The following is a 23987-nucleotide window of genomic DNA, read 5'->3' as shown; positions in this document are numbered from 1 at the left end:
TAGGGGATCCCTGTGGGACTCCCACAGTCTAGAGCCTATTGGGAGGAGATGGAATTGGAGATTTGACTTAATAAGGTCTAGATTTAAAAAAATCCTTATATCCAATTTAGGACAGACCCTCCTATACCTAAGTTGTCCATTAGTGCAAGTAGCAAATTATGGCCTACCACATCAAATGCATAAGGATGATTTTCCTGACTAGACTAATTTATTTTCTGAAGTTAGTAATTAATGTAGTTAGCTCTGTTTCCGTGGTGAAATTGGGTCTGAAGCCAGATTGTGTATGGTGAAGAAGGGAAAAGCGGGACAGATAATCCATAAGTTGGTGAGTGACTGTTCCCTCAATCACCTTTACTAGTAAAGGGATAGAGGCCAGTGGCCTGTAATTTGTTACATCGTTTATTTTTGTCAGGGGATTTTTAGAGATAGGGGCTCAGTGGGAATGAAAACTAGGGTTTCCAGAGATAGGACCGCAAATGATCTTAAGTAAAACAGTCGTTATTGAAAATCAAAGTGACTCAACACAACGCTGTGTTTCGGCCAGAAGGCTTACATCAGGAGTCTGTGTACTTGTTTCAGAGAGCATTTTCAAAAGGCTGCTTGTCTTAGTATCCAGTAGCAACTATAAGTCACAGTCTTTTTAAAGACCATCACAGCTAACCGCTGTGATTCCTAAACTTTTACTCTCTGACACAAGTACACAGACTCCTGATGCAGGCCTTCTGGCTGAAACTGTTATGATTGGGGTCAGAACCCCTCTCAAACTTACCTTTTTCCTGGTGGTCAGCTTAGCTGGCTTCTGTTTCTTTTGTTTGTCCTTTCTGAGCAGCTGGTTCTCTCTCTCTGTGCTGGCAGCTTCCAGCAGCATGACTCTAATTGTTTCACTTTACCACAGCTGTGTGGGTGGACTGAGTTAGCTCTACCTCTCTTTGGGTGTACTGGCTTCAAGTGCTTGACAGTTTTGCATTGGTGTGGGTTGGGCCTCTCTGGGTCAGTGTGCTGTTGCCTGGGGCTAGGGAGTGTGACATCATCAGGGAGGGCCTTGATAAGGAAGTGGTGTTGTTTCCTTCAGTGGTGTTTGCTTTTGGTAGGGTGGTGCAGTGTGCACTTCTGACTTTGTGTCTAGTTTCCCTGCTTGCTTTTGCTAAGGGCCAGGTTAGTGTTAGTGCAGTGTGCACTGGTGACTGTGTGTTTAGCTTTCCTGCTTTTCCCTTATGGTTCCCCTGCTTTTCCCTCTTGGTTTTGGAAGCATTACTGTGTGTTGGGCTTTGGAAGCTCTGTTGCTGATAGAAGTACTTCAGGGTTTGGTGTTGTTAGGAACACTGCAGAGTTTGCTGTTAGAAGTACTTCTGGTGTTTGTGCTATTGGGAGCATTGCAGTCTTTGCTGTTGGTGTTTGGTGCTTTAGAAGCACTTTTGGCTTATGTGTTAGCTTCCCTGCTTTTTCCTTGTGGCTCCCCTGTCTTCCCCTTTAGTGCTAGGAGCTCTTCTGGTTGCTTGCCAGAGTAGTGCTTAGGAAGCACCTTGTTAGTTTTGTTTCTAGCTTGCTAGAGCAGTGCTTAGGTAGCTTGTTAGTTTTGTGTTTAGCTTGTTAGTGTAGAGCTCTGCTTGTAGCTTGGTGCTTAGTAGCACCTGTGTTAGCTTTGTGTTTAGTTCCCTGCTCTGTTAGTTTAGGGCTTAGGAAGTCCCTTTCTTGAGCAGGGGTTAGGAGCTCCTGTTTAGTATAGGGCTTAGGAAGTCCTTTTGTCAGTTTACTGTTAGGAACACTCCTGCTGGTTTAGGGCTTGGGAGCACGTAGATCAGTTTAGGTTTAGGAGCACTTCTGTTTCCAGTCCTGGTCCCTGTGTCATCCGGTATCCAGTAAGTCCTGCTGGCTACTCGAACCCAGGAGCTCAACTCCTGGGGGGCTTAGTAGTTAAGTGCAGGTGAAGCTGTGTGGACCAGTCCGGTGTGCTCCAGTCCGGTGTTCCAGTCCTGTGTCCTCCAGTCCGGGGAATTCCAGTCCAGTGTTCCAGTCCATGTGTTCCAGCTCGCTGGGCGGTGCCTGCAGTCCCTGCCGGTGTCGGTGTGCTTGCCCAGCGTTGGATGGTGGGTTTTGCCTGCTGCTGTCGCTCCTCATCAGCAGCCCAAGGGCTCACGTTTGCTCCAGAGCACAGCTCGCGGGCTCTGAACCTGAGAACCTGACAGAAACACAGCGTTGTGTTGTCACTTTGATTTTCAATAAAGACTGTTTTACTACTACTACTACTTAACATTTCTAGAGTGCTACTAGGGTTACGCAGCGCTGTACAAATAACAAAGAAGGACAGTCCCTGCTCAAAGGAGCTTACAATCTAAAGGACGAAATGTCAAGTTGGTGCAGTCTCGATTTCTTGAGTAGAGGTGTGGTGGTTAGGTGCCGAAGGCGACATTTCAGTGGTGCTCAAAGCCTTCCTCTTCAGAGCAATGATTTGAAGATTGGCAGGGAGGGGGCCTGGCGTATGTGCTCAGGGAGTTTGTTCCATGCATGGGGTGAGGCGAGGCGAGGCAGAAAGGGCAGAGCCTAGAGTTGGCGGTGGTGGAGAAGAGTACTGAAAGGAGGGATTTGTCTTGAGAGCGGAGGTTACGGGTAGGAATGTAAGGGGAGATGAGGATAGAGATGTAAGGAGGGGCTGCAGATCGCGTGCATTTGAGGTTAGTAGGAGAAGCTTGAACTGTATGTGGTACCTGATCGGAAGCCAGTGAAATGACTTGAGGAGAGGAGTGATATGAGTATATCAGTCCAGGCGGAAGATCATTTGCGGTCCTGTCTCTGGAACCCTGGTTTTCATTCCCACTCTCCTCCTTTTCTTGAGTTTCTTCGTGGGATCTTTTGAGTTCTCCACGCAAGTGGATTCTCTTTAGAGATATGGGTTAACATTATGGATCCTTTTTCTGCGGGGAAATGACCTAAGGATAGCAAAAGAGAGAGTTGTAATCTTAGAGATTCTATAAACAGGTTAGGTGCAGTTTTTAATAGAAGACTGGGGCAGGAATCCAGTATACAATTAGAAGATGAGTATTTCAGTAGAAAAAATTGAGATGAGATTGAGAATGAAGATGGAAAGAATGATGACCAATATCTATCAGTTTTGATGCTAGTGAGGTTGTGTCAGTTCACTAATGAATGTCATAGGGTCTCCTTTAAACATTATATCTCTAATTTTTATGATTTTCTGCTCAAAATATGTAGCTATTTGGGTAGCAGATGGAGCAGATTTGTTGGCGGTAGTAATAGCCTGGCCATCTAAGAAGGTGTTTATATTGAAAATATGTTTGGTATTGATATCAGTTGATAATTAGATTTCCATAGTAGTTTAGTCTTTTTGTATTGTATATTTATAGAGTCTTAGAGCTGATTTCCATTGTAATTTATTTTCTTCAGTTTTGGATTTTTGCATTTTCTTTCAAGCTGCCTACATTTTCGTTTGATGCTAGGATGTCTTTATTGAAGCAGATGGATTGGCTCTTTTTTATTTAGATTATATTTTTACTGGTGCGATGAAGTCTAGTTTTGATTTAATTAATACATCCCAATCTTTTATGAATGTTAATGAATTAGACATGGACACAAGTTCAGTATCTTGTATGTTCAACCAGAAGTCATCAATCCTTCCTCTAGACTTAAAAAGAGGGAGGATGGACTTGGGTGTGTGTGTCTTTCAATGATTCTAGCCAGTTTAAGGTGAATACTAATTTTGTAATGATCTATCCATAGGTTTGGTTCCCATGTAGTATCAGATGTGGATTACACTAATGAGTTGGTAAATCTATAAGCAAATAGATCAAGAAGGTGACCTTTCAAATTTAGAAAAGTCCTTTGTGTTGGGGTTTGCTAGGTTATCTAGGTGCAGGTTAATATCTCCTAATAGAAGGATATTAAGGTGGTTGACACAGACATTTGAAATAAAATCAGAGGTCATCCTATGCCAAATGCCAATTTCCAGGTGGATGATAAAATTGGCAAATACAAAGTTGTTCTGATTAAAGTAGTTTCGGTAACATTGCAGCCAAGTATTTCAAGGTTTGGGGAGGTGCCATTAGAGAGTAACTCTGGTGAAGAAAGATTTGTATATTGTTAAGCCACCACCTCTCTTATTGGGTCTACAGAGATTGAGAATCTTATAACCTGGTGGGAATATGTCTTTAAAGATAGGATCGTTATTTGGACATAACCAAGTTTCGGTAATCATGACTAGATCAGGTTGTTCATCCTCGATCCATTCCCTTATGAACTCAGATTTATTCACAATGAATCTAGAATTTACATAATCTGTAGGTGTTGATATGAATGAGTGGGCTTGTTGCGGACTGCAACATTGTATTTTAATTAGATGACGTTTAGGATGTGGATCTTTAAATTTGTCTTGAGAGGATTGGTATGCATGAGTGGGATAAGTAAAGTGTGTATGAAGGTAATCATTGCTGTTAGATTGATAATTTACATTTCTTGTCTTTAAAGCGTTGTTTTAACCGTTGCTTGTAATGTATAGTGGTATATTATGATTGTCTTCTAAAGAGACAGTTTGGTAGCCAAAGAGCCAAGGAATTAGAAGTAGTATAGACAGCTAGATTAGATATTAGAAACGTTATGTAAGATTAACAATACTTGAGGCTTAAGATAAGGTTGAAATTAAGTATAAAGTTCTTGCCCATGACCACGCCCGATGATGCATACAAAGAGGTGTGCCCCTTAGGCACAATGCCTGAGGTTTGACGCCTCAGCAGTGGTCTCGCTGTTGAAGTGACTGCCAGTGATGTTATGCAACATCAGGGAGGACTTACTGCGGGATTGGGCATGCCAATGTAGAGCAAGTTCCTGGATGACAAGTAGTAGTGTGATCCCAGTGGCAGTCTTGTTATTGAAGCAGCTGCCACTAATGCTATCCAGTCACTGCCAGCTCAGTTCAAACTTAAACAGATGTTAGCAGTAATGGCGGCAGGATCACTGGAGCTCAGGGAGAGCTTACTGCAGGAATAAAGTCTGAATGACTGACAGTGCTGCAGGGTTCTCCTCACAAATCAGTGTCTGGTTTGAAAAGCTGCTTCCTTGTCATCAGAAGCAGATGAATCTATTTCGAGTGGGTTGTGTCCACCTACCAGCAGGGAGAGATAGAGAACACTGAAAACCATAGTGCCTCTAGGACGGCTAGCTCCATCTGCCTACCAGTATTTCTCTATCTCCCAGCAGGGTAGGACGCAGCTTGTTCCGTTCCTTGAAAGTTTCTGCCTGGGGAGGCTCCTGTGCTTGGCCAGTTGAGCTGGGGTGTTGTGGCTGGTGGTACCCACTTTAAAGGCACTTAGGTTCGCCCTTTCCCTGCCTTACTCATTGCGGATGAAGGCACATAGGTTCGCCCTTTCCCTGCCTTTCCCACTTCCCCCTTGTGAATGTAGGCATATAGGTTCGCCCTGTCTCTGCCTTTCCCACCCTCTACTGCCTCCGGAGTACCTCTGTAGCTGTTTGCCTCCAACTTTCCTCACAGCGTAAAAAAAAAAAACAACAAAAATGTGCTTTTTATGCGCTGCTATTCTGAGGCTTTTATTGACGTGCAGCGTGACTGGAGCTCGGTGGACTCGGTCCTTTGAGGTAAGAGCGGTACTCAGCTCCTCCGGGGAGGGCCCGCGGACGGCGTTCCGATCGGGGTGATTTTGGCGCGAAGCCGCCATTTTGTATCTTATTCTGCCGTTTTTCAGCAATGGCTGCTGAGGGAGTTAAGCACTGTTCCTCTTGTGGCAAGCGCAGATAAGCAGCGGGGCTCTGTAAAACGTGCTGTATAGACGGTAGAGCCAGTACGAGCATGGTGAGCGATGAGTCTTCTCGCTCAATGGAGCTGGCAGCGGGCGCTATCTTGGAAGCGCCACATGGCTCGACCCCTGCGGTTGCGGAGGAGTCTGTGAGAAGAGCGGCGCCTCAAGCCGAGGCTACCAGAGGAGCTCTGTTCCCCGTAGCTCCTAATTCGGAGACGGGAGGTCAGGCTGAGTTTTTCTCCCCCGAGTTCGTGCTGATTTTACATAAAGCCTTCATGCTGAAAAGAGCTCTGCCGCAGGTGTCTTACACTGCGTTGCTACCTGGTCTCCCTCCGACTGATGATGGCCCGGGGCAGATGTCATAAGTAGATGCCCCTGAGCGTTGGATGCACACTAAACATAGATGGGTAAATTCCCCGTCGGAGAGTGGTGCACCTCCCTTTTCCCCCCTGTGGTTGGGCTGTGGGGACTCTGAGGGATCTGGCAGGCCTTCGTGGTCTGAGGAGCCAGAGGAAGGTGCCGGTTTGCCACTGGATCTGGATGATCCCACTGCGGTTCGGATTTTCCACCGTGATGAGCTGCCAGCGCTTATCTTTGATGCCTTACAGGCCCTCTCTATTGTTGATCGTGTTCAAGGCGAGGCCTCTTTTGGTAATCTGAGGATGGCGAGTACTAAGAAGCCTGCTTGAGCCTTTCCTTTGCATGACTCCATCCAAGAGCTTATTTCTGCTCAATGGGCTGACCCAGAGGGGCCCTTGAAAGTGGCCAGGGCGATGGGGCATCTGTACCCTCTGAGTGAGGACCACTTGGCCTGTCTTAGGATGCCTAAAGTGGATGCCTTAGTCATGGCTGTGACAAAAAAGACCACCCTTCCAGTAGAGGGAGGGGTCGCCCTGAAGGACATTCAGGACCGGCGCCTGGAATCAGCGCTAAAACGGTCCTTTGAGATTTCGGGCCTAGCCTTAAGGGCGTCTGTTTGCAGTTCTTATGCTGCTCTAGCCTGCCTCTCTTGGTTACAACAGGCAGTGGAACAGCCCGTAGATGGTGTGGAGTCCCTCACTGAGGTTGCACCACGCATGGAGTCGGCCTTGTCATTTTTAGCTGACGCCCTCAGAGCTTCGGCTAAACAGATGTCTGTGGCGGTGTCCGCCCGCCACCTTCTATGGCTACGGCATTGGGTGGCTGACATGGCCTGTAAGCAAAGGTTGGTGAAGTTGCCCTTTCGGGGCCTTCTGTTCTTTAGAGAGGAGTTGGAGAGGATTGTTAAAGACCTGGGGAATGCTAAACCCCAGCGGTTACCTGAGCATAGGCCGCGGCCTTCTTCCAAGGGTCAGGTGGCTCCCTCCTCCTCTAGAACTCACTTCCGTGAAGCTAGAAGGTATCGCCCGGGGCGCTCTGCTGGGTTTACTCAACGTGCCCGTTTTCAGCAGAGGAACTCCTTTCGCTCGGACAAGCGATCTGCAGCGGCCGGTGCTAGGCCTGGAGTTCAAGGGTGACCCTCTCAATGATGGTGCGCCGGTCCACTCCTCCTTTACAGCTGTAGAAGGACGCCTTTCCCTCTTTCTAGAGGAGTGGACCAAGATTACCTCGGATCAGTGGGTCCTGGACCTGATCAGAGAAGGTTACCGATTGGAATTCAATGCCCCGGTGAGAGACGTGTTTTTGGACTCCCGATGCGGTACTGCCGTCAAATGGGCGGCGGTAGAGGAGACCCTACAAGTCTTGTTGCACCTTGGGGCGGTGATCCCTGTGCCTCCCGCCGAACACGGCTGCGATCGTTACTCCATTTACTTTGTGGTGCCGCAAAAAGGAGGGTCTTTTCGGCCCATACTCAACTTAAAGTAAGTCAACAAGTCACTAAGAGTGCAGCATTTTTGCATGGAAACCCTGCGCTCCGTCATGGCGGTGGTACAGCCAGGAGAGTTTCTCACATCTCTGGACCTGAAAGAAGCTTACTTCCACATTCCTATTTGGCCCCCGCACCACCGGTTTCTTCGGTTTGTGATGTTGGGAAAACATTTCCAGTTTTGGGCCTTGCCTTTTGGCCTCGCCACAGCTCCCCGAACCTTTTCCAAGGTTATGGTGGTAGTAGCTGCCTTTCTCAGGCGAGAAGGTATCCGGGTTCACCCGTACCTCGACGACTGGCTCATCAGAGCGGACTCTGCAGAAGAGAGTCATCATGTAACAGCCAGAGTGGTCTCAGTACTTCAATCTCTGGGCTGGGTCGTCAATATACCCAAAAGTCACCTGACCCCCTCAATCTCTAGAATGTTTGGGGGTCCGGTTAGACACAGCCTTGGGGGTTTGTCTTTCTACCCGAACAAAGGCGGTGCAAGCTTCAGAACCAGGCCCGTCTGCTCCTGAGGATGCCTCGCCGGCGAGCTTGGGACATAGTCCAGCTGTTGGGGTCGATGACGGCCACCTTGGAAGTGGTGCCATGGGCGAGAGCGCACCTGAGAGCTCTGCAGTGCTCCCTGCTTCAACGATGGTCTCCAATATCTCAGGATTACCAACGCAGACTCACGTGGCTCCCTGCGGCCTGACTCAGTATGGAGTGGTGGCTCTCAGACAGCATGCTGCGGCGAGGAATGCTGCTAGCACTTCCCGATTGGTGCCTGGTGGTAACAGATGCCAGCCTGCAGGGCTGGGGGCATATTGCCAGGGAAGGCATGCACAGGGTCTCTGGACACCCGAGGAGTCGGAGTGGTCCATCAATCGCTTGGAGTTGAAAGCGATATTCCAGGCGCTTCTGGCCTTTCACACGACCCTGGAGGGACTGGCTGTCAGAGTTCTGTCGGACAACATGACAGTAGTGGCCTACATAAATTGACAAGGCGGCACTCAGTGCAGGGCACTGGCCGCAGGCCGCGCAGATTTGCCACTGGGCCGAGCTACATCTGCAGTTTCTGTCAGCAGCTCACATTGCAGGTCAGAGCAACTTGCAAGCCAATTATCTAAGCAGGCATCAAATCGATCCTGCGGAGTGGGAACTGGCAGACAGTGTTCCTTCAGATCTGTGCCAAATAGGGGACGCCCGTAGCGGATCTTATGGCGTCAAGCGCAAATGCCAAAGTCCTGAGCTTTTCAGCAGACGGAGAGATCCTCGCTCGGTGGGGTTGGATACCTTGGCTCAAATACTGCAAATACTGGAAAACAGCCAAACTCAATCTCAAAGGGTCTTACAAAGAGTACATGTCAGCAATGCCCCTTTTTTTGTATATTACTTTGTTTAACCAATGGGAAATACCCTCAGAAGCCAAGGTCTCTGCCAAGGTCTGACCATCAGGACACTGATTATCTATAAAAGATTTATTTGCCTGTGATCTTGTCTCTTTCATAGGGTGTATTCTTCCCATAGGCAACCAATCTTGCAAAACATTACTGAAAAAAACTTTCCAAGCCACAGCAAAACTTAAGTGAATAAACTTAGCTTTCAAATGACTGGCTTAACACCCCGCATTCCAGATGATGACTTTCAATTTTATTCAACGGGGCCCATATCGTTTCACCCACTTAGGGGCTTCATCAGGAGCCACTCAACTACTGTATGAATGTTTCAGGGTATAGATAAAGTCATCCTTATGCAACAAAATAAATGCTGTGTAAAGTGGAAAACCACTCTGTATCAGAAGGGGGCGGGAACCAGTGGTTTTCCACTTTACACAGCATTTATTTTGTTGCATAAGGATAAATTTATCTATACCCTCTGGTACCGAACCTGTTGTCACAGGGGCCGGTAACCATGGAGGACGCCTGCCGCTTTGGTCTTACGGCATGGCTCTGGAGAGGGCGCAATTGAGAGACAAGGGCTATTCGAACAAGGTCATCTCCACTCTCCTTCAGGCCTGCAAGCATTCCACTTCCGTTGCCTATGCTTGGATTTGGCGCCTGTTTGAGGCTTGGTGTGCTGCTAAAGCGATTACACCCATACAGGCTTCTGTCTTTCCAATACTTAGGCGCGCTTCGGAGAAGGATGTGACCCTAAAGACGGTCTTTTTGGTGGTCATTACTTTGGCAAGACGGTTGTCTGAGCTCCAGGCGCTGTCCTGTCGAGACCCATTTCTGCATTTGCACCTTCTAGATGTGTGAAGGGCTCTGTTGCAGTATCTGCGCATGTCAAATGCTTTCAGGACCTCTGGTCACCTTTTTGTTTTGTTGTCAGGTCCTCGCAGAGGGTCTCCAGCGTCTAAAGCTATTTTTTTCAGCATATCTGCTCTCTGGCCGGCCTTGCCTGAAGCCTTTAAGGCACATTCCACAAGAGCGATTTCCTCTTCTTGGGCTGAAACTGGAGCACTCTCTCTTCAAGAGATATGCAGTGCAGCGACATGGGCTTCTAAGCTCTCATTTGCCTGACATTACAGGCCGGATGTGGCTGCCAGGAGGGATGCACATTTTGGAGCACAAGTGCTGGCATGTGGTGTGGCCTGTTCCCACTCTATCTAGGGATTGCTTTGATACATCCCATTCGTAATGGATTCATCTGCTTAATGACAAGGAAGGGAAAATTAGGTTCCTAACTTGGTAATTTTTTTTCCTTTAGTCATAGCAGATGAATCCATGAGCCCGCCCTGATTGATTGATTGATTGATGCTTTTTTGGGTTAGGTTTTTCCTGTAGATATGTTCCCTCATTGGGAGAAGTTGGGAAACAGTCTTCAGGATTTCTGTTTTGTTACAGGAGTTTGAGTTCGTCCCTTCTTTGAATTACTGCTCCTGTTCTGGGGCATTCGTTTGCTGTGAGGAAAGTTCATGTTATTCTACTTTGCGGTGTAATACAAGCTTCAAATACTGAGAGGCAGATGGAGCTATCTGGCCAAGAGGCATTATGGTTTTTTAGTGCTCTCTATCTCCCCCTGGTGGTAGGTGGACACAACCCATTCGTAATGGATTCATCTGCTATGACTAAAGGAAAGAAAATTACCAAAGTAAGAACCTAATTTTCCCCTGTGGATTATTGCTCCAGTCTGCTGAGTTTGTAGTACCCCGCCCCACTTGAGGACTGCTTTGGTATATCCCACAAGTCTCTGGATTGATCTGTGGGACGCTATGGAAGGTAAAATTAGTCCTTACCTGATAATTTTCTTTCCATTAGTCCCAACAGATCAATCCAGAGGCCCGCCCGTTTGTTGTTCTGGGTTGAGTGTTCCTTCTAGTTGCTTCAGTTTAATCAGATTCCTTCATTTGATTTTTGACTACAAAAAAACCCCCAAAACAAATAAATCAAAACATAAAGGAAACCTTTTTTGTTACCCTCCTGCAGGAGCGGTTGAGGAGCTTACATGAGCTTTATGCAGGGAGGAGAGGACTTACTGTTAGATTTCCTCTTCCATCTTTCACTGCTTTGGTATTGACAATACTGAAGTTAATGTGGTTTCACATGACCATATATAGTAAACCTCTGAAGTTCTCTCTATCTCTACCTGCTGGTAGAGGGACATAACCCACAAGTCTCTGGATTGATCTGTTGGGACTAATGGAAAGAAAATTATCAGGTAAGAACTAATCTTACCTTTTCTGTTGAAAGACCTGTCTCCTAAGTTATTAAATTGGTTAGCTTTTTTTGTTAACACTACTCTGGTTTCTGGTTGGTTTATCCATGATATGGGAAATATTGTACTGACTCCAAAGGCCTATTGCTAATACTCCATTTCTTACCAAACTGGTTAAATTTGTTGTCCGATTATATTGAAAGATTTAATCTACTTCATGGATCTCAATATGGGTTCTGATCTTTTCATAGCACTGGAACTTTATCTCTGACTTCCGAGGTCAGACAGGTTCTGTGTCAGGGTGGTGAGATGCTGCTGCTGCTGCAGTTTGACATCTCAGCCGCCTTTGACATAGTTAACCATGAAATATTACTACATTTATTATCTGGCTGTGATTTGGTGGACTCTTTGGGCCCTGTTTACTAAGCCGCGCTAACGTTTTAGTGATTGCTAACTCTAGAGACACACATAGGAATATATGGATGTCTCTCCATGCGACTTAAATTGAACGCAGAGAAAACTACGATTTTATGGTTTAGCTTACATCATTCCAATATTCTGCAATTTATTGATTTGGAAGGAGGGGAAACTTTAAAGGTGGAAAAAGAGTCCAGAGTCCTGGGAGTTATTCTTGACTCTTCCCTGTCAATGGAATCTCAGATCAATAATGTAGTACGGAAGGCCTATTTTAAACTTAAACAACTTCGATTGTTGTGCTCCTACTTTCAGCAAGACCACTTTAGAGTCATAGTCCAGTTGACTATTTTAGCGCTATTGGATTATGGTAATTCTCTATACTTAGATGTGACAGCGAAGTATGTTTCCAAGCTTCCGCTGGTCCAAAACCCTGCAGCAAGATTAATCTTCTGTAGATCCAAGTTTGATCATGTTTCCCCTTGCAGGCTGAGCTGCACTGGCTGCCTGTTCAGGCAAGGATTTCTTTTAAAGTACTTTGGTGTTTAAATTTTTATTCGGTGTTTGCCCTGAGGATTTATCACAAAAATTTAAGATTTTAAATACAGTTCTACCTCTTGGTCTTGCAACTGTTTAGTTTTAGTCTGTTAAGCTTGTTAAATATAAAGCAGTTTTCACACATTCTTTTTGTTTTATGGCAATTCGTCTTTCCGACTGTGATTCATCTTTTGATGGATTATTTTACCTTTTGGAAGGGTTTGAAGACTAACTTGTTTTCCTGATACTACTATTGATATTGCTTCTGAAACCTTTGTTTCCTTGTCATCAAGCAGATGAAGCCATTACGTATGGGTTGTGTCCATCAACCAGCAGGGGGAGATAGAGAGCACTCAAATTTCACAGTGCCACATGGTCAGCTAGCTCCACTGCCTCTTAAGTATTCTCTATCTCCCCAAGCAGGGTGGTTGCAGCTTGATCAAGCTCCTTAAAAAATCTGCCTGGGGGGTGGCTCCTGGCTTGCCAGTTGTTAGCCGGGGTGTTAGAGGCTATAGCAGCTTCACTTTAAAGGCACATAGGTTAGCCCTTTCCCTGCTTTACCCATCCCCCCAGTGGATGTGAGCACATTAGTTTCACTTGGCTCCATTACCAGCTGCCTGAATTGCTCTCCCTGTGGAGAATCCAGGATCTTGTTACTTCTAGACAGCACAACAGGAATGTCCCAGATGACCCAACATATTGAAATCACTTATTAGTACTACTTTCTGTTTCACAGTCATATAGTGAATGTCTTCAATAAAATCTCTGCCAGTGAAGGAGGTCTGTATATCACACCAGTATAAATAAATGTTCATTCCTTCTTTACATATTACCCCACAGTACTGGCTCCTTACCCTTACCCTCCTTCAAGTGGCAAGCCCCTTGAAACCTCTGAGTCCAGTCCGAGGGGTGCTTCTGATGGAGTCTCCGAGGCCTGTACAGGTGGCTCTTCGGGTCGAGCCAAGTGACCTGTCCAGTTGAGCCTCTGAGTCCAGTCCGAGGGATACTTCTACCTGGGCCTCCAAGTCCTGTTCGAGTGGCACTCCGGGTCGAGTCTCCGGTTCTTGTCCAAGTGACCCGTCCAGTCAAGCCACTGAGTCCAGTTCGAGGGGGGCTTCTAACCAAGCCTCCGGTGCCAGTCCGAAGGGTGGTTCAGGTGGAGCCTCCGCTTCCAGTCCAGAGGGCACCTTCTATCAAGCTCCTAAGGCCAGTTCTAGTGGTGCTTCAGACCGAGCCTCAGTTAAAGTCCAGTTCGCGGGGCGCTCCCAGCCAAGCTCCTGAGGCCAGTTTGAGGGGCGCTGCCAGTCAAGCTTCTGATTCCAGTCCGGGTCCCAGTCCCGGTTCAACTCCTGTTCAGAGTTCCTGTTCCAGTCACGCTCCTGACGCCTGCCCGGGTCCCAGTCCCGGTTTGCTTCTTGACTCTAGTCCGGGTCCCAGTCCTGGTTTGCTTCCTGAGTTCAGTCTGGGTTCCCTCAGAGAAGGGTTCCTTTTGAACTTTGTTCCTCTTACTGCATCCAAGTTTCTGAGTCTGCCCAGCGGTGATTCAAAGGAGCCTCCGGTTTACAAGCTCTGTTCCTGTCTGCCAGTTTTGAACTTCCTTGGGACTTCCAGTCCAATGATCCATGTCTGGGTTTTGAAACCCATCAGGAGGTTTCACCACAGTTACTCCTGGGCACCTGAAACTCCCATGGGACCGGGAGGGGGGGGGGGGGGGTCTTGAGGAGGAGGTACTGTCACGTCTGTGGCCGTGACCACCCTCAGCCTTACCTTCTTTCTGGGGGTCAGCAGCTCTGCTGGCTTCTGTCTGTGTTTGTCTTGTCCCTAGTCTCTGGGCTGATTGCTTCACTAGACCTCACCTGTGTGGGCTATGCCTCTCTAGGGAGCCAGCATCTAAGATGGCTGCCACCGGCTCTGTACCAGCTTCCAAGATGGCTCCTGCTTGTCTTTCCTGTGGGCTCACTTCCTATGTGTGTCAAGCCTCTCTTTGGGGTCTGTGTACTTCCTGCTTCTGCCCTACTGCTGGTGACTCATCAGTGAGAGCCTTCATAAGGAAGTGCTGTGCTTGCAGTCAGGGCCTTTGCAAAAGTGTTATGCTCTTAGGCCAGGTCAGGTTAGTAAGTGTCTGCTGCAGTACTGCTTAGTCTCTCTCTTCTTTCTGTGTCTGTCTGTGGACTGCGGGTCCTTCCTGGCTTACCCTGTGTTTGGGTTGAAGCCTCTGTTCCTGGCTTACCCTGTGTTTTGGGTGAAGCCTCTGTTCCTGGCTTACCCTGGGTTGCGGTGAAGCCTTTGTCTGGGTTTGTTCTCTGTCTGTATGCGAATCCTCAGCCTTTGTGGGTTCCCCAGTCAGTGTGTGGAACGGCTGTGGCTTCAGACCCTTGGCCTGTTCTTCCTGGTTCCTCTGTTTGCTGTGCTGCTTGCCCAAGACCCTTGGCCTGTTCTTCCTGGTTCCTCTGTTTGCTGTGCTGGCTGCCCAAGACCCTTGGCCTGTTATTCCTGGTTTGCTCTCTTTACCCTGAACCCTGCCTTGCCTAGCCTGTGTGCCTACCCTGCTTGTATATCCTGAGGGTATATCCTGAATCCTGTATCTGTCTGGCTAGTGTGTATTTCCTGGGTGATTATTCCTGTATCCTGTCTCCTCCTAGCTAGAGGGTTTACTCTGTGGGTATTCCCGGATCCCCGTTCTGCCTAGTGTGTTGCTGCCCTAGTCCTTGCTCCTGCTAGCTTCTGTACGCCTTGTGTTCCTTGGTCTGTCTTCTGGGTCTTGCTAGTGGCTGTGCAGCAGCACACTGTCTGAGTCTAGTTCTGTGCCCTGTCGCCCTCGTGTATCCCAGACCCAGGGTGGGTCCTCTGGATCTTCAGTTCCTGCCTTATCCTGCAAGTCCTGCCGGCCGCCTGCACTTCGGAGCTCAACTCCGGAGGAACGGTGGCTAGGTGCAGGTGAAGCTGTTCCTGTCTCATCTGTTCTAGTTGCCTGCCTTGTACTACTCCAGTCCAGAGTCCCAGTACTGCTCTTCTGTGTTTCCAGTCCCGAGGTGGTCTTGCCTGCCGCTGCCGCTCCTCGGCAGTGGCCCAAGGGCTCATGAACTCCAGTCCTGCCTCGAGGACCTGACAGAATGCCAAGGCCCTCGAGAACGCAACACTAGTTGATCACATACCTTATTTCTTTGGTTGCTTGTGTGTGTCTTTGACATATTAAAAAAAAAATCCAGAGTATCCTATATAATAATTTGCACCTTCGTCTGGATGCCTGATTTCGTAACACACTTCCCATTGGCCCGCCCTGGGGATGACATCACAGGGTGGACCAATGGGAAGTTAGAGGGAAGGGAAGCCAGCACCAGCCACCGGAGGTGACTACAGAATCGCCCCCTCCCCTCCGAGTTTCATGACCCCCTCCCTCCCTCCTTCCACTCCCTTCCGAGTTCCACGTCCCCCCCCCTCCGAGTTCCACCGTCCCGCTTTCCATGGCCCCTACCTCCCTCCTTCCACTCCCGTCCGAGTTCCACAACCCCCCTCTCCTCCGAGTTCCACCGTCCCGCACCTCCCTCCCTCTCTCTCTGTGGCTTCTGAGTGGAGGCAGGATGTGTGTAGCTGCCCCTCCCCTTCGAAAGTGCCGGCTGTTCTTTAAAACTTTTTACTTCCTGGTCCTCCGGCAACAGTGAAGTCGAGCAGGAAACAGGAAATGGGGGCGGGACCAGAGGCAGAGCTGAAACAAAAGCGAAGGCAGTCTGAAGCGCCGTGCCGTGCCTGCTCGACTTCACTGTTGCTAGCGGACCACGAGGTAAAAAGTTTTAAAGAACAGCCGGCACGAACGGGAGGGGCAGCCGCACACATCCTGCTTCCACTCGGAGGCCACAGAGAGAGAGGGAGGGAGGCGCGGGGGGTGCATGGAACTCGAAGGGCAGGGGAGGAGATGGAGGGAGTGGGTCCTGGAACTCGACCGGGAGGGGGGGGGGGCTGGAACTGGAAGGGGAGGGCCGGTCCTGGAACTTGAAGGGGAGAGGGGGTCCTGGAACTCGGAGGACAAGGAAGGGTGCCTGGAACTTGGAGGACAGGGAGGGAGACAGGTTAGGGGGGGCATGGAACTCGGAGGGGAGGGGGGCTGGAACTCGGAGGGGAGGGGGGCTGGAACTCAGAGGAGGTAGGGAGGGGCCCCTGGAACTTTGCTAGCGCCCATTTCATTTGTGTTGGAAACGGGCCTCTTTTACTGGTATCATATGTTACATTTTTGTGTATAAGATTGTACACAAATATTATTCTATGATTGCTTAATTGGAAAAAAAAAATATATATATGTGTGTGTGTGTGTATATATATATATATATATATATATATATGTTTCAATATTTTTGTGATCATAACTGGCAGTATTCAGGCCAACATAATAGAGTTAGGATTGTGCTTGACATCTTTCGATGCTTATGTTACAGAATTCCTTTTGGCTAGGAGATCAGTGTGTTTTATGAGAGTTCATCTGTTTGCAGATGCCCTTGTAATACTGGCTTTACTTAATATGACCCTTGACCTGTACTGAAAACAAGAATGAATGTGGTACTGGACATATTGAATTTGTATTGTAGTGGGTTGTTTTATTTGCTGATATCGAATGCATTTGCAAAACAATTTTCCAAATGTATTTTAATGTGGTGTCGAAATTGCTTAATGCTTTGTAGTTTTCTAATTGTTACTTGTGGTTTTGTAACAGTAAACTCATCATTACCTTGGGTAGAAAACAGAAGAGAAAGAATCAGTCCTCAGATGAAATGTCAGATTCAGAACAGACCCCTCAGCGTTCATTAAAAGATGAGAATTCCCAGGTGAGTATCGAAATGGAAATATTAAAAGAAATGATTTCCCTGCTTGGATGTTCATTGTGTGGACAGTTATTTTCTTTTATTTGTGACATCAATGGATATTTTCTACAGAATCAGCTGCCTAATCTGGAGATTTAAGTAGGCTTTCATATGTTTAGTAAATATGATTGGATTATAAAGACTGACATGCAGGCCGTAGAATTCTTACATATGGGTGATGTCATCGAGGGAGCCTGGTGCAGAAATGGTGCCTAGCATACTATCTCTTTAAGAACTTGAGGCAGTGCTCCCACAGTGCATAGGCCCGACTCTCGAACATGGGATCAGCAGTCTTTCTTCATCTCTTCAGCACATGCGTTTGTTCTTCTGAGGTTCCTTCCCTTGTGGGTTTTTTCCCCTTATCTTTCCTTATGTTTAGTTTTTTTTTTTCTTAGAGTATATATTCCTTTTATTTCTTAGTGGCCCGTTTTCCTGCTTTTCCCTTTATTTTTTGGCTCTGGAGGCCCTCTTAGGCCTGAACACCAGTCTGGGGTACGTTGAGTATTTTTCAGGTGAGCTTGTGCCCCTTTTTTTCCCTCGCCATTCAGCCATTTGATTTTGCTTCAGCCATTTTCTCTTCTATGTCCTCTATATGGTACTTCACGGAAGAGGATTCCTATTGAATTCCGTCAGACCACTCACCTCATGGAGATACGGAAGTCTCCACCTGAGAGTCTCTTCTTCCTGCTTTTGTTAAGGAGTTGGCGGCTGCCCTCCCTATTAAATTAGAAAGAGAGGACGAGCCCAGGGCTGAGATGTTCAACGTTCTGGACTGTGATTCTCCATCTAGAAGAGGCTATGACTGACTGTCTTCCCAGAATCCTTCAAGAATTGGGATTCTCCTCTGCTCCAGTTTTCCCTAAGAAAGTTGACACAGTATATCGGAATCAAAGTGCACCTGGATTTGATAGGCTGCAGTTACGTCATCACTCCTTGGTGGTTGAATCTGCGCTCAAGCAAGCCAGGAGTTCCAGATTTGTTTGGGCGTAAGATGTACAAGGCTTCAGAGCTCATTTCCCATAAGCAATCATACCAGCTCTCCATGAGCCTTTACTTGTGGTCCTTGGTGCACAGTTTGCCGCAGACACTCTCCCTCCGGATCAGGCCAAGCCATTTCACTAGTTGGTCAGAAAGCAGAAGACTGGTTATAAGTTTCTGGCCGGGTGCTTTTGACATTTTTGGCATGGTGTTCAGGATCTCTGCCCAGAGTTTGTAGCTGTGTGTAGACATTCATGGCCGAGTGTCTCCAACTTGGACCAAATGGTTCATCAGAGGTTGGTGGACGCAAAAGGGCCAGCTGGTTCCCCAGTCGATGAAGGGAATGTGTGTTTCACCATCAAAGTGACTGTCCCGAATGACCTTCTGGTAGGGGGAGGCTGATTTTTTTCCTGGAGAGGTGGACCCTTGGTACCTCTAACTGGCAGGCTCTTCAAATAGTCTTGGTTATGCTCTGCATTGGTGAAAGAAACCACCAAATTGTCCACCAAGGGCAACTTACCTCAGCTCTCAGCACAGGGAGATATTTGTAGAGGAATTCTTCACCCTTTTCAAGGCCCATGTTGCTGAACCCTTTCCACCAGGGGAAGAGGGGAATGGATTCTATTCCAGGTGTTTCCTTGTGCCATTGAAGATTTGGGGGGGGGGGGGGGGGGGGATCCATCCTAGACCTAAGGGCCCTGAACAAATATCTGGTCAAATAAAAATTCAGGATGATTTCCTTGGGCTCCCTTCTCCCCATGATTCAGGAACAAGACTGACTATACTGTCTGGATTTATGTTTCAACAGTTTTATTGATGATAATTCAAAGCAAATACATCCAAAAATATGATTGTACAGCTGTTCATGTAGAAATTGTGCACAATAAAAATGAATAATACCATTTATCATCAGACTTTTAACAAATTTTATCCTCACCCCGCCCCTGTATTGTAAAATTATAAGTTTTACTGTTCAACAGTTTTATTGTTAAATCAACAAAGTAGTCAGACATTGAGGTCTATATACAACAAATTGACAACCGTACCCTCTGAAGATGGACATGGTGAGTCTCGTCTCAACTAAATGATAACACTTCTGTCTGCCCTCTACCCTAATCCCATAGCCCCCCCTCCCCCATTATAACTAATAACTATAGTTATTACAACAATACAAACTAGAGTGCCGAAAGAACCACAAACAGATCAAGGAAAACAGATCAATTAAGTCCAACACCCAAGAAATGATTCCATAATATCCTATCCCTACCCAGCCCCACTCGCACTAGCACCCACCCCAACCAGATGGTAACAGAATGGTAACAGGAAAACTCTTTCCGCCAGGTTGCAAATTAGTCTCTGCAGCCCAAAATTGATTTGCGGATATTTCCAGCAGAAAATCACGCTGCTCTGGAAGACATGCTGGGCACCTCCCTGCTCCAGCTCCATTTCTGAACTCCATCTCACAGGACCCGGTGAGCTTACCGCACATGGCTATGGAGGCGAGGTCTGAAAAGCAGTGCTTTAGACTGCAGTTCACAAGTGACTTGACCAGTAATGGCTCTTCTTTTTTTCTCCATGCTGCCTTAGGCCTTATATATTTACCTAACAGTCAACCTGTTGTATACTAGATTCATATGTTGAGTGTCCTGTTCTTTTTTTGGCTACAGCTGCTGTTGTAGAACTAGCAAGTGCCTGTTTTATCAAATTAGTGCTGGTACCTGTGGATTTGAAACTTTTGACTGCAGTTAATACAACCTAAAAACTGATATTCTGTATCATATCAAAGATTTGTTTAACCAGCTACATGTCTTATTATTATTAGGATTTATTTACCACCTTTTTGAAGGAATTCACTCAAGGCGGTGTACAGTAAGAATAGATCAAACATGAGCTTTAGGCAATTAGAGCAGTAAAAATATTCGAACAATACAAAGTATGGCATGGTATACTACTTTTTTTTTTTTGTTTTGTTATATTTGTACCCCGCACTTTCCCACTCATGGCAGGCTCAATGCGGCTTACATGGGGCAATGGAGGGTTAAGTGACTTGCCCAGAGTCACAAGGAGCTGCCTGTGCCTGAAGTGGAAATCAAACTCAGTTCCCCAGGACCAAAGTCCACCACCCTAACCACTAGGCCACTCCTCCACTTGCAATGACAACACAATATGTACTACAACATTATAATTGGTAATGAAGGGTAAGGCAAAGTTTTAACATATAGATGAGTAAGAGAGTAGGAAGAATTAGAAAGTAAGGTGATTGATTTGAAGAAAGTTGCACGTGAGGTCAGAGAGATGGTTAAATATTATCTCAGCTAGGGTAGGAGTGGATAAACATGTCCCGCTGCAGTATGTGCAGTAAAAATTGCTTCTTTCACCCCTTTCTTTTGGCCGACCACGCTCCTTTTGTGTATGTACCCTACTAAATCAGTGCAGATAAAAGACCAAAATGATTCATCTTGTCTGCCCAGCAGTAAAATCCGCCCCTTTCTTTCCAAGCACTCTACCAAAACCCTCATCCACACCCTTGTCACCTCTCGTTTAGACTACTGCAATATGCTACTTGCTGGCCTCCCACTTAGTCACCTCGTCTTCCGCCAGGGTCGCTTTACTCAAGTCGTTTCACTGGCTCCCTATCCGTTTTCACATCCTGTTCAAACTTCTTCTACTAACCTATAAATGTACTCACTCTGCTGCTCCCCAGTATCTCTCCACACTCGTCCTTCCCTACACCCCTTCCCGTGCACTCCGCTCCATGGATAAATCCTTCTTATCTGTTCCCTTCTCCACTACTGCCAACTCCAGACTTCGCGCCTTCTGTCTTGCTGCACCCTACGCCTGGAATAAACTTCCTGAGCCCCTACATCTTGCCCCATCCTTGGTCACCTTTAAATCTAGACTGAAAGCCTACCTCTTTAACATTGCTTTTGACTCGTAACCACTCGCCTCCACCTACCCTCCTCTCCTCCTTCCTGTACACAATTGATTTGATTTGCTTACTTTATTTTTTGTCTATTAGATTGTAAGCTCTTTGAGCAGGGACTGTCTTTCTTCTATGTTTGTGCAGCGCTGCGTATGCCTTGTAGCGCTATAGAAATGCTAAATAGTAGTATGTGCAGCCCGAATCAATCCTTGTGTGTGTGAGTGAGACTAACAAGTTGGTTACTTTTTCCATTAAAGGCTTGGTTGAAGAGCCAAGCTTTCACCTGCTTCCTGGAGTAGAGGTACTCTTGTGTTAAGCGGAGCCTTTCAGGCAATGCATTGGAGAAGGCTCGCTTGCGGGCTGTTGTATAGCAGGAAGTTTTAACTTGGAAGAGATGCGTGTAAAAAGAGTGGTGTATGCTTTTCATACCCACTTCAGTTTCCAATAGCTGTGGTTATTGAATGAGGTAACATCGCTGACTGTTGTGTTCTTTCTGTGTTTCTGTACATTTTTTGGGGTGGAGAATACAATTCTTTGGCTTTTAGGTTAGAGTCCTTTAAAAAAAAGATTCTTGCATGAAGCACAATGCAATGAGAAAATGGAAAGAAAAGACTATGTTTATGCTTACTGGATGGAAATTTAAGTCCCTTCAGTGCATATTGATACTTGGTGTGTAGGAAATGTCCTTTAACCTCACCTATTTATCCCCTTACCCTTAATTGTTCTGTCTGTTTACCTGTCTTATGTAGATTGTAAGCTCTTTGAGCAGGGACTGTCTTTTTTGTGTATGGTGTACAGCGCTGCGTATGCCTTGTAGCGCTATAGAAATGATAACTAGTAGTAGTAGTAATGTTAATTTGATTGCAATCATCAGCTCTATGGTTTGATATAGTTTGAAGCTATATGCATCCTGAATATTATATAATGTAGGTCCTTACTAAACTGTGGTATTTCAAGTCCCCTTCTCATGTTGCACCTATTGGAGGAGGAGCCCCTGATGATAATGATAAAAGAAAACAGGTATGGTCTGCCAACTATATCTGTATATCTGCAGTGATAAGTCAGCCTAGTCCTGCTTGGTGTCCCTTTGACTATTTTTCTCTTGTCTTGTACTCCTCCCTTTTTTTCTCCAGTTTGAGCTCTCATGCTATTGCTCACTCACATTGTTTTTAACATTATGCATGCGTGTGGGTAGCTCCCTGAAGGGCTTTGAGAACTGTCATCTTCCCTTTCCAGGGAAAATGTTAGAGAAATGCTGTACATGTTTCAGTATTGCTGCAGAGAGGCTTGGAGTAGTATATAAGAACATAAGTGTCGCCATACTGGAACAGACTGAAGGTCCATCAAGCCCAGTATCCTGTTTCCAGCAGTGGCCAATCCAGATTACAAGTACTACTACTACTATTTAGCATTTCTATAGCGCTACAAGGCGTACGCAGCGCTGCACAAACATAGAAGAAAGACAGTCCCTACTCAAAGAGCTTACAATCACCTAGCAAGAGCCCAAAACAGTAAAATAGATTTTATGCTGCTTATCCTAGAAATATGCAGTGGAGTTTCCCCAAGCCTATCTTAGTAATGGCTTATGGACTTTTCTTTTAGGAAGTTATCCAAACCTTTTTTTAAACCCTGCTAAGCTAACTGCTTTTACCACATTCTCTGGCAGTGAATTCCAAAGTTTAATTACACATTGAGTGAAGAAATATTTTCTTTGATTTGTTTTAAATTTATTACTTAATTGCTTCATTGCGTGCCCTCTAGTTCTAGTATTTTTGGCAACAGTAAACAAGCGATTAACTTCCACCCATTCCATTCCACTCATTATTTTATGGACCTCTTATTGTATCTCCCCTCAGTCATCTCTTCTCCAAGCTGAAGAGCCCTAGCCGCTTTAGCCTTTTCTCATAGGGAAGTTGTCCCATCCCCTTTATCGTTTTCGTCACACTTCTAATTCTACTATATCTTTTTTGAGATGCGGTGACCAGAATTGCACACAGTATTCGAGGTGTGGTTGCACCATGGAGTGATAAAAAGGCATGATAACATTCTCATTTTTGCTTGCCATTCCTTTCCTAATAATACCTAACATTTTATTAACTTTCTTAGCCGCCACTGCACACTGAACAGAGGTTCTCCAAGGACAAGCAGGCTGCTTGTTCTCACAACTGGGTTGACGTCCACGGCAGCCCCCACCAACCGGAACAAAACTTTGCGGGCGGTCCCGCACGCAGGGCACGCCCACCACGCATGCCCGGCTGTCTTCCCGCCCGTGCGCGACCGTTCCTGCTCAGTTTTTTTCGATTCTGCGCTGGAGAGAGACGTGTTATCGTCTCTCTCTCTCTGTCAGCCCCGGAAACCGGAGTTTTTTTCTCTTTTCGTGCGCGTTCACGCCTCTTTTCTTTCCTTTTTTCTGTTAAAAAGAAAAAAAGAAGTTTGTCCCCTCGTCGTCTTTAGCCGCGGGGGCGCCTCGTTGCGGCCTTGTGGCCGCGCGGTCGTTTCTTTTTCGGGTGTGCTTTTCACCGCCACCATCGACGACTTTGACTTCGCCGACACGATTTTTCCGTCGATGTCCTCGAAGGTCCTGAGCGGATTCAAAAAGTGTGGTCGGTGCGGCCGGCAGATCTCGCAAACCGATACCCACGCTTGGTGCCTCCAGTGCCTTGGGCTGGAGCATAATACCAAGACATGCACCCTGTGTCTCGGCTTGCGGAAGCGGACACAGGTGGCGAGGCAAATTCTTCGGGACCGTCTTTTTGGAACTTGCACCGGTTCCTCGATGGCATCGGTGTCGACAACCGGATCTTCGGTACCGGTACCGATGTCAACGAAATCGGCACCGACGATGGCACCGACCCTAGGAGTACAGGTACCGTTGGGGCGACGGCGGGGGTGAGCGGCCGCGCGGGCAATCGGCCCCGGCCACTCCCTCCACCCAGGGCCATCGGGATCGAACCCTGTCAGACCTGATCCCTCGAGGCCGGGGGGGGTTCTACCTCCTCTTCATCTCTGCCGCCGAGCGCCGATGACGG

General features: G+C 46.9%; 1 protein-coding gene across 5 annotated transcripts in view; it reads left to right on the top strand.

Moving 5' to 3' along the window:
- LOC115470793 (chromodomain-helicase-DNA-binding protein 9-like) overlaps positions 1-23987 on the top strand; it is a 624303-nt gene that overhangs the window by 167387 nt on the left and 432929 nt on the right. For all 5 annotated transcript variants that reach the window (XM_030204322.1, XM_030204321.1, XM_030204320.1 and 2 more), the window contains one exon: positions 16910-17021. In XM_030204322.1, the coding sequence (XP_030060182.1) occupies positions 16910-17021 (112 nt within the window). The remainder of the gene's footprint in view (positions 1-16909; positions 17022-23987) is intronic.

This window comes from Microcaecilia unicolor, chromosome 5 (genome assembly GCF_901765095.1).
Source record: "Microcaecilia unicolor chromosome 5, aMicUni1.1, whole genome shotgun sequence".
NCBI lineage: Eukaryota > Metazoa > Chordata > Amphibia > Gymnophiona > Siphonopidae > Microcaecilia > Microcaecilia unicolor.
The sequence above is the reverse complement of the archived record's forward strand: the minus strand, read 5'-3'. Positions and strand labels throughout refer to the sequence as shown.